Raw genomic sequence first — 10,671 nt, 5'->3', positions numbered from 1 at the left:
TGTATGAGATGGGGAGATATATATATATATTCCGAGGTCCCTGTCTGCAGATCAGACCAGAAGCTCCACCGACGGTGTGGGGTGTGTGTGTGTGTATTTGTGTGTGTCGGGTTACAGGCGCCTGGGGAACCTGCTTGCAACACAGCGCAAGTGGCAGCGCCGTTCCTCCTATCAGCTGAGAGAGCCTCCCCAGTTCTCCCAATACATTGGGCTAAAGGAGGTTTTTCTGCCCCCCCCCTTCTTTCGGTCTGTGCGCCCGCCTCCTCGAAAGCATCACCACGTGGCCCTCCCTTAGCAACGGGAAGAGATGTTTTGGCACAGTCAGCTGGGGGCCAGGTTAGGATCCCTGAGGGGAATCCACAAGGTCGCGGGCATCTGGAAGAGGCGAGGAGGATCAGCAGTCGGTTTCTGTGGCGACTGCTGTCTTTTAAAAGCACACGGCCTTTAAGCATCAGGTTTTTTTGTTTTGTTTTGTTTTTTGTTTAAAAAGCCATTCTGCAAAAATGAACCATCCTCACCCTGGGTAAGTGAGAAGGTTCCAGATCTTCAGGAGGAGGGTCAGGGGGGATGGGATAAAATGGGATGGGGCACTCAGCAGCTGCATATATTTTGTGTGTCTTAAAAACCTACCTATTCACCAGCTGGGGGGGCTTTTTGGTATTGTTTCAGGATTCATCTCCTGTTTGAAAATTACATATATGTGCCTTTTCTCCCCCATTACCAAAATGTCATTTTCTTTTCAAAATGAAAGAGAGGCTTTTATGTATAATGATGACATGCGTCACTCTCACCGTCAAAGTTGCAAGCGTCAGGTGCTAAACCTCAATTAATGGAGCAGAAAGATATGTTTAGTGCGAAGTTTGTTAGACAGCAAAGGAATACGAACAGGGAAGTGTCACAGCTGAACTCATTCATATTCTCCAAGAGCGATATGGTGGCAAGGAGCATGGAGGGGTAATTTAACATTAAAAGCCTGTATCCAAACTAAAGTTATTGTTATCTTCCTCCTTTTGGGTTACCTGCCTAAATACAGATTTGGCAGCTCTTGCTATTCAACCAGAGAAGTCTTTTATGCAACTTAAATGTAGTAAAACTGATATTTTAAAGCAACTGTGATGAGTTGCTTTCTTGTAATGAGCCATCAAAAATAAAGGCTGGGAGGTAAACTATCTCTGAGCTTGTCTTGCATTTAATTTAAGGTTTTCTTTTCCCTTTCCCTTGTATCTATCACCTTTTCAAAGAAGAAGAAGAAGAAGAAAATGGAGGGCATCAAAATTTAAATCATTACAAGTTTCTTGCATTAGAGATACAACAATAACTTTGACTTTCAATTCCCGTTGTCAACACTGGCTGGTTTTTTTGTTTGTTTTGTTTTATAATTAATTATTTGAGAATTATGAAATCAACTGTAAGGAAAGCAACAGTAATAAATTCACAGCTGATCATACATTGCTTAACTTGCTAAAACATCCAGCTTTTTATTGGGTAATATTCACACTTGTTTTGAACTTGGACAGATGATTATTTTTAAGTGAACTTTGAGTGTTTTAAACACATGAGCTTTAGTGAAGATAACCCCTGAAGCTGTGTGTATAGATTAACTTAATGAAGACAAATCCACATATCTTGTTTTTGGCAAAAAATTATCCATGCCAACTGAAATGCTGTATCTGGCTTCGTTCTGGGAGGACTATTACACAAATCTGATCCACAGAGTGCTCCGATGTTCAATTAATGATGGACCTATTATGAATTAAGGGATCCAGATTAAGTTAGTTGCGCTTGGTTCTTATTAAAACCAATGGCATTTACATAATGATTAACTTACTCCATTGATTTCAATGTGACTTAAACTTAACTGAGGCTACAATCCTATACCCACTTACCTGCTAAGTCCCATTGAACTCAGTGGGTGATATCCAGGACATAGCAAAAATATGCAATGCAGCTTTACATAGTGATCATAAATAGAATGTGCAGGGAGAGGAACAGGAAACTAGGCTAATCCTCTACGATTTTCTACAAAGCCTCTCCACATAGTTCAGGCATACCTTTTTGACAAGGTAGTAGTGACAACTAGAAGCCACAGTGGACAAAATTGTCCTTCTGTGTAACTCTGAAAGCTGCTATAGACCTATCAGGGTATATACTGGGGGTGAGGAACATATGGTCTCGCAGATGTTGCTGGAACTCCCATCATCCCTGACTGTTGGCCATGCCATCCTATCTGTGGCTGTTGGGTACTGAGGCTCAATATTGCAGAGGGCGCTGCATGAGATGACTCTTTGGGTCCCTTCCAACTCTGCAGTTCGAAGATTCATACATTGGGAGGGCAGCAGGTTCCCCACCTGTGGCCAATGCTGGATCACTGGCCTTCAGCTCCAGCCCTACTTTTCTCCCTCGCTGCCTATCAATACTGCTGCCTCCTGTGATCCTTGGCCATATGAAGGTGCTTGTGTCAGAGACCCATCTTCACCTTGGTTCTTCAATCCTTCAACTCTATCTCTTGACCATTCCCAATCATTGTTTTATTAGCCCACTTGCTACTCAATCACCTAAGCCTCTTTCTCTTCCTACAAGGCTCTCCAGACCTCAGCATTAACATTTATTCAGCACCCATCTCTTATTAACCCCTTCTTGCCTGAGAGACCCTGGCCTTCCTTACCCTTTCCTCAAGCCTCCTCTCCTCCATCTATTCTGGGTTCCCTATCTTCTAGAACTTTTTTTCAGTACTCATTCTGCCTTTGAAAAATAGTTCTGATTTTGGCTCCAGGTCCCATGTTGAGTTGATTTTTAATCCCAGCCAGACTGGCAGCTCCATTTTATCATAGAAGGCACATTGCAAACTTCCTCAGAGTTTTGCTTCTGGAAGTTAAATGTTTAGAAACATTCCATACTATTAGTCTTTTCTCAGCCAATCAGTGCCAGAGGCTTTACAGCCATCAACACAATGCAACGTCTATTTAAATTATTTACAACTCACTTTTCATTGTTCACGGGACGCGGGTGGCACTGTGGGTTAAACCACAGAGCCTAGGACTTGCCGATCAGAAGGTCGGCGGTTCAAATCCCCACAATGGGGTGAGCTCCCGTTGCTCGGTCTCTGCTCCTGCCAACCTAGCAGTTTGAAAGCACGTCAAAGTGAAAGCAGATAAATAGGTACCGCTTCAGCGGGAAGGTAAACAGCGTTTCCGTGCGCTGCTCTGGTTCGCCAGAAGCGGCTTAGTCATGCTGGCCACATGACCCGGAAGCTGTACGCCGGCTCCCTCGGCCAATAAAGCGAGATGAGTGCCGTAACCCCAGAGTTGGTCACGACTGGACCTAATGGTCAGGGGTCCCTTTACCTTTACCTTTTCATTGTTCACACAACCCTAGCATGAGGAAAAACTTTAAAATACACTAAAACAACATTTCCTTTAAATAGAACTCAATGTAAAACCAAACACCATAATTTAATAGTGATTATTGGAACTTGTGAAATATATATAACTTTGCAAAGTCAACCAAATCTTTGTTCCACTTCCTATGCCTTTGCATCATGCTCCATGCCTTACTGTGAGGCTGGATCTAGACACATAAAAAAAAAAGCGTTTAAGGGAAACACGTTGTAAACCTCAAAGAGGGAAATAATGTTGGCAAAAGACAGAACTCGACAGCACCACCTGGTGTCACAGTGTTATAACGCATATAAAATGCTTTCCCTTTACTAATGTAGCTGAGTCCTAACATTCACCTGCCATTTGACCAGTTAAAGCCTGGGTAAATTCTTCCATAATTTCTCCTGGCAGCATGTGTACTGTGATCATTTTCAGATTCAGATATGGCTCTTAAAGGAACAAAAGCAAACATTCAAAAATTAACTAAGAACTCAAGAGTGATTGGTCAACTAGCCTTGACATGAGACTTCATGTATCTGAATGGGTTGTATATAATATGCTGGGACTTCCATATTACATGAAACATTCAGTTTCCTGTTAAATGAAGGCTCTGTACACAACACCAGCTTAAATGCAGCTACATTGCTCTTTTCTCAATTCATATCAAAGCAGGTTTTTGGGAAACTGAGTATTTCATAAGAAACAACAGGATATATACAGGATAGATATGGATTGTGACTGATGTTGAGTGTACACCACTTTCCAGTGGGCATGTGCTGGATGCAGAGTAAACAGGAATGTGTGTACACTATTATATATTTACCCAGGAGTAAGACCCATTTACCTTAATGGAGTTTATTTCTGAACAGATGTATGTAGGATAATGCTGCTATTCTGTTTGCAAAGGTGTCAGTTTTCTTTATCACAACTGGAAATAAAGGCACATTGGTTACTGTATTAAAGCTATTAAACCTGGGAAAATATCTCGGTTGCGGTTGGGTCTCATTTCAGCTTAAGTGTAGAATTGGCAATAAAGTGCAATTGTAAACTATAAGGCAGAGATTGTAACTCCCTGTAACTGGCTCTACCGATCAATAACTAGGATCTTTCCAGATTGTTTCTTTGGTGTACCATTGCTAACTTAATTGCACCATGAACAATTAACTGTGAAGATTTGTTTTCTAAAAAATAATGTTAGAGACTTATGGAGTCTTATGTTCAAATCTACCTTCAAATCAATAAAAAGAGTCACAAAAATTCGCTCTGAAAGGCAACGCTGTTTACAGGACATAAAGTACTGTGACAGTAGTAAAGGGCAGATAATGTATTTGGATCTTGCATCATAACCTGCCAAGGGGGCAGGTCTTTGGTTTGATAAAGCCATAAGGGTTACAGTTCTGCATTTCTGCATGATTAGGCCTTGATGGCTGGTGGCCTCAACGTGCCCCTTTCTGACTGGAGTTGTGTGCTGGTTGGAGCTGTGCATTGCACACCCTAACAGGAGGCAGTGAGTTTAAGCTTGGGACAAGTAAGGCTCAGGGCTTGTAGGACCTACGACTGTGTTTGGGGAGCAAGCCCTTCAGGAACTAACGAGTGATTGGGGGAATTATTCCAGTGCTAGGAGGAAGCTCTTCTCATTGCTGCCTGTGGTTGTACACTTCACGTTTCCACCCTCTTCTATCACCACCCCAATGAAGATGCTTTATTCTCTTTTGTCTCAGGTATGGTTAGTAAGCTTGTGGTAAACAAACAGTGCTTCATGCATTGCCAGGAACAGGTAACATAAGAAGAATGTTGTTCGCTTGTGGTCTTTCCAGTGTTGAAAACATAATATGTGTACTATGGTTTGCTGTTAACACTTGGAAATAGAAACCTGGTCTAGGCTTTCAGTACATAGTGTGTGCGCACGCATGCATTGTTTGTTTGAATGAAAGGCATCCATTTCTTTAACAGGGTGGAAACCATGCCCACACGTAACCAGTGATGTCATACTAAATTTTAACATATTGGACCTGCTGGGTGGGAAAGGAGCCCATTTCTTTCTCACGGACTACAGACTCTCATGAGATGTGCTTCAAAAGCAAAAGAGACTGGGGTCCGAGTCTGCCTAGAAGCTAGATCATCAAAGCTGGAAGCCTTTCTCTGTGATCCAAAACACCTGTGGAAACAGGGTTTGGGGGACTGGCCTGGCTTGGTTGGATATAGAAGTGTCTCTTTGTATGGTTAAGTCCCTGATGTCTGTCCCTGTGCATATTTACCAGTGAGGGGAAAGGGGAGGCACGTGATGATGCATGGGGATGAGAAAGAATGGAGACCAGTAATGGGCTTCTACTAGCACATGATGCTCAGATGCTAAACAGTGTTTTTAGCAGCAAATAGAAGCCAAATATTGTAATAAGACCAACAAATTGCATATCTTCCAACTAGACACACATAATTTCCTTAATCAAAAGAAACTCAGGGTTTCACTGGATCTGAATCTGCCCCATTCTTGCCTGTGGGGAGTAATGCTGCTTTCTTACAATCATACGCTGCGAATGCTAAGCATTCACTTATACTGTGTAGCTGACAGACTGCCCAGCGTTGAGTTATCTGATCCAGAGAGTAGCCCAGGGATCTTCATGGAGAACTCCAGGTTGAACCCAAACTGTCCAGGTCATGATCTATGGCAAGTGTGGGGAATGTTGGGCATTGGCGATGCTTGATGGGGCTGATGAGAGTTGCAGTTCTGCAATATCTGGAAGGCCAAAGATTATCCACCCTTGATCTACGGGTATTCATGAGCAGGTGCATGGCAAAAGGTCAGAAGTGAGGACTCCCATAGCTAGCTAACATCTCTCTTGGGATTAGTAATAATAATTGCTCGTCAGAGAAAAAGAGCATGACATTTATTCTATTGAGCACTGCAACCTTAAACCTGGCTTTTGAACAAAGTGCTCTTTGAGCCTATAATGAATTTGGACGTTTTGCTGAAATGAGACTATCCACAACTGAAATGTAACACAGTAGTTCAGCAGCTAGCATTGCTCGGTCCCTGTGATATCTGTGATAGTTGAGATATCTGTGTTTTAACTTGTATCTGGACCGTGAAATACTGAGAAGGAAGTAAATGAAAGAATATTGGGGTAGGTTAATTCCCCCCTACACCTCTATTCAGGCAGCACACTAGTTCCAAGAGACATTATAAATCAATGCGTGGCATAATTGCTGTAATCTGGCAGTTTCAGATGCAAATGCAACTACTGTGATAAGGAAAGTAACATAAAACAGTTGCTATAGCGCCAGTGTTTAATCACCAGGCATAACACGTCAAACTAAATTGTCTGCTTAAAGTTCAATTTATCTGTGGAGGCTGTGGGATCATTGTGAAACCAAAAATAAACTTCCTGTAAGTCTTTGGCTTTTGTCAATGTTCTTTTCTGAAGAGAATATTTTTATGCCACCCTTTCTTCTCACCAAGAGACCTTTTGTTTACCATCACACAACATCCTGATAGCATATCCACCTGCTAAAAGCCACAGGGTTAACACACAACAAGAGAACTGAGGGAAAAGAAAGGTGAGCTAATAATAATTGTATTCACCATTTCATTTAAGCTGAGATGGCATATGTTTCCTTGGCTTGCTTGGCATTTAAAAGAGGGGTTAAAGGTAAAGGTAAAGGTAAAGGGACCCCTGACCATTAGGTCCAGTCGTGACCAACTCTGGGGTTGCGGCGCTCATCTCGCTTTATTGGCCGAGGGAGCCGGCGTACAGTTCCCGGGTCATGTGGCCAGCATGACTAAGCCGCTTCTGGCAGACCAGAGCAGCACACGGAAACGCCGTTTACTTTCCTGCCGGAGTGGTACCTATTTATCTACTTGTACTTTGATGTGCTTTTGAACTGCTAGGTTGGCAGGAGCAGGGACCGAGCAACGGGAGCTCACCCTGTTGCGGGGATTTGAACCGCCGACCTTCTGATCGGCAAGTCCTAGACTCTGTGGTTTAACCTATGGCGCCACCCGCGTCCCACAAAAGAGGGGTTACTTAGGCTTATTCCCACTATACCTTTATCTCAGGAGGTGTGCAAAGAATCTAAACCAGATGCACCTCTTTAAATGCTCATGTGTAGATATCACCCTTGTTGGGCCAGGGCAGGTCTTTAAGGACACACATGATAGTTCTGTGAGCACCTTAATTAAACACACCAGCTGTGGGAAGTGCTGGTGTAACTGCAGCAGATGCAACTTCCAGCCTTCCTCAACCTGTACTGGCTGGATCTGATGGGAGTTGTACTCCAAAAGATCTGGAGGGCACCAGGGTGGGGAAGTTGGCATAGAACCTCTCTTAGCCCTGACAAAAGTTACCTAGGTAACTATGTGGGTTGTTTTGCCAGGGTGTTGTGTATATGTGTGTGTGTTCCTTGCATTTTAAGGTAAACAGTTCTCTGGGTTGTTGTTTTTTACGACTGTTTACAAGTGACTCTTTTGGTTTCAGATTACTTGCAAATTACAACAGCCTAACAGACAAGCACCTGGCAGGCTACTTCAGCAACACCCGGATTAGACGTCACCTGCGGAGGTCAGGGCTGGTAAGTATGCAAATATTTCTTGTCAGTTTCCCTGCATTGAGCCCTGGAGTGAGGAACCCAAGGCCCTTCACTTATTGTTGAACTACAACTCCCATCGTCCATGACCATTGGCGACGCCACTGGGACTGATGGGAGCTGAAGTTTCTAATTCCCAAATTAAGCACATCTGTTTATTGAAATGCATGTTATCCAACCCTTCCTTTTAGGATCTGAGGATGCCATGCATTTATTCTCCCTTTACCCTTTATCTTGGTGACAACCCTGAGAAATTGGTTTGGCTGAGAGAAAGTGAGTGGCCCACGATCACCCAGGGAGCCAGCTGAGTGGGAATTTGATCCACATACAGTGGCTAAGTGGTGACACTTTTAGCATTCTGTTTCATACCCTCTTGCCCTTGTCGCCACCCAAGAAAAAGCATTTGGGGCATACAGTGGTACCTTGGTTTATGAACTTAATCCGTTCCGGAAGTCAATTCTTAAACCAAAGCATTCTCAAACCAAGGCATGCTTTCCCTTAGCAGCGGGGGACTCAATTTACAAATGGAACACACTCTCAACAGGAAGCAAAAAATTCTTATTCCAAGGCAAAGTTCACAAATCAAAACACCTACTTCCGAGTTTGCAGCGCTCCTAATCCAAGTTGTTCATAAACTAAGCTGTTAGTTAATGAAGGTACCACTGTATTTCATTTACTACCTGGCCTGGGTGCCGTGGCTTTCCTAATAATGTATGGCAGCGCACCTGTTATTACTTTGACCACACCTGTCACAAATCATTGTGACAGCATCCAGAGTTGACCAATTAATGTGGCAGCATTACATGGCATGCATTTTGCACAAAGGCTGGACACTTCCTTGGGAGCATCCAATTGAATTTTGTGGGACTTACTTCTGAGTAAACGTTTGTAGGATTGAGCTGAATGGACCCTCTCACAGGTGATGTGGAATGGGTGTCTTCTATTCCAGGGTTGTCATTATTGGCCAATTGACCTGTCACTCACATTTACAGTGACTTGAGTCCACTGTACAGAAGTGGAAATCAAGCAGCCCAGGTGAGAGTGGACCAGGTGGGCAACCACCATTTGGAATAATTTTGTGCAAGGTTAATTTTTATGGATCAAAAACAAGTTGCTTCTGACTTCGCTGAAGTGCTGGAAAACAGAAGACATTTCATTTTGTTTACATCAGTGGGATATTCTAATTCTGATCTGAAGGGTTGCTTGTGCTGGACTTCACCTATTGATAGAGCAGTAGGTGAGAGGGACACGAAATAATGGCTCCCATGATGGAATGTTCCATTTGTGGTTCCTTAACTTCCTTTTCCTCACTGAACAACCCACATTGCCTGGAAATCTCATCTATACTATACATTGAAAGCCACATCATACCAATTTAAATGGTTGCGGCTTCCCCAAAAGGATTCAGGGAACTGTAGTTTGTTAAGGGTGCTGAGGAAACCCCTATTCCACTCATAGAGCTACAGGGTTCAGAGTTTCCTAGCAAGTGGGGGTTCATTGTTAAAAGACTCAGGGAAATGTAGATTTCTGAGGAGAATAGGGGTATCCCAATAACTCTTAGCTTCCTTTACAAACCATAGTTCCCAGTTTCTTTAGGGAGAGCCATGTCTGTTTAATGTGGTATATTACTGTTTAAATATATAGTGCAGATGAGGTCTGACTGTAGGCAATTGCCTGATTTGCACCTAATATTTTTAAAACACAGAGAAACTCAGTGACAAATGCTCTCTGTTGTGAGGAGCTGAGGAATGGGTGTGTGTGGTGAATTAAACCTGAAAAACAAAGAGATGCAAAATTGAGAAACTGCTGCTTGCAGCAGCTAGTTGTTATGTAACATCAACCATGAAGGGCTAAAAAGAATAATGACTGCTACAAAATCAGGCATCATGAAAATAAAGTAGAATTGCTGAGATAAAATGCGATGAATACTGGGAGGGTGGATGAATTGAAATTGAAACGGTATACTTTTAGGCTATGGTTTTCTTGAATAATAGAAGAACTGAAACTTGGTCACCAGTTAATGAAAGTCTTGCCCCATTTGCTAGAAGCCCCCATTCTCTTTAAATATCTAATATTATATATGAGTAAGGCAGTAATAGGTCAATCTGGCATGCTGGTGCTTTTAAACTGTCTTGCTCTTAAGACTTAACACTGCAATTAATGGAAGAGTTCTGTGGGGTCGTCCCCCCCTTTAATGTAGTGTTGTTCGAAATATTCATACCTCTTCCTTCTGGTTCTAAATATAGGTGACAATATGAATCCCTATTAACAAAAATCTGAAACCTAAGGTTAAATGAGATCAGAATTGTAGTTACAGATATTTAATGTGACCATGCCTTCCGGCAATGCAACATGCACAAAAGTTAAAGTTTCCGTAAACATTTTTGCACCTGCCCACTAAATACTGCAGACCTCCCCTGTACTCATTCTTTGCGAACATTTTCCAGTATTAACATATCTTGTAAAAATAATCCCTCTAATTTTATTTACTTCCTCCCTTCCTCTTTTCTCAATGAAAGCCTAACAACGCAATGGGGAACATAACTCCATCTAAGCATACATTTATATGCATGTTAACTCGAACTAAGTTCCACTGATCTGAACAGCATTTGCCCTTCAGTAGTGTGCATGGGATTGCAGCCTAAGCATGTCTACTCAGAAGTAAGCCCTCCAGTCATACCTCTTCTTGCCAACGCTTCATGTTGCGTTT

At 42.6% G+C, this 10,671-nt stretch overlaps 1 protein-coding gene and 1 long non-coding RNA gene across 3 annotated transcripts in view; one reads left to right on the top strand and one right to left on the bottom strand.

The window, feature by feature from the left end:
* Positions 1-303: 303 nt before the first annotated feature.
* The window catches only part of ERICH3 (glutamate rich 3), a 67,617-nt gene continuing 57,249 nt past the window's right edge, over positions 304-10,671 (top strand). For both annotated transcript variants that reach the window (XM_081193625.1, XM_081193622.1), the window contains exons 1-2: positions 304-523; positions 7,853-7,946. In XM_081193625.1, the coding sequence (XP_081049751.1) occupies positions 504-523; positions 7,853-7,946 (114 nt within the window). In that variant the 5' untranslated portion in view covers positions 304-503. The remainder of the gene's footprint in view (positions 524-7,852; positions 7,947-10,671) is intronic.
* Positions 1,454-8,994, bottom strand: LOC308586848. The gene is made up of 2 exons (XR_014008098.1): positions 8,834-8,994; positions 1,454-1,743 (listed from the first exon to the last, which is right to left on the bottom strand). It is a non-coding gene; the product is annotated as an uncharacterized lncRNA (long non-coding RNA).

Source organism: Podarcis bocagei, assembly GCF_964188305.1.
Source record: "Podarcis bocagei genome assembly, chromosome: 5".
NCBI classification, from domain to species: Eukaryota; Metazoa; Chordata; class Lepidosauria; order Squamata; family Lacertidae; genus Podarcis; species Podarcis bocagei.
The sequence above is the reverse complement of the archived record's forward strand: the minus strand, read 5'-3'. Positions and strand labels throughout refer to the sequence as shown.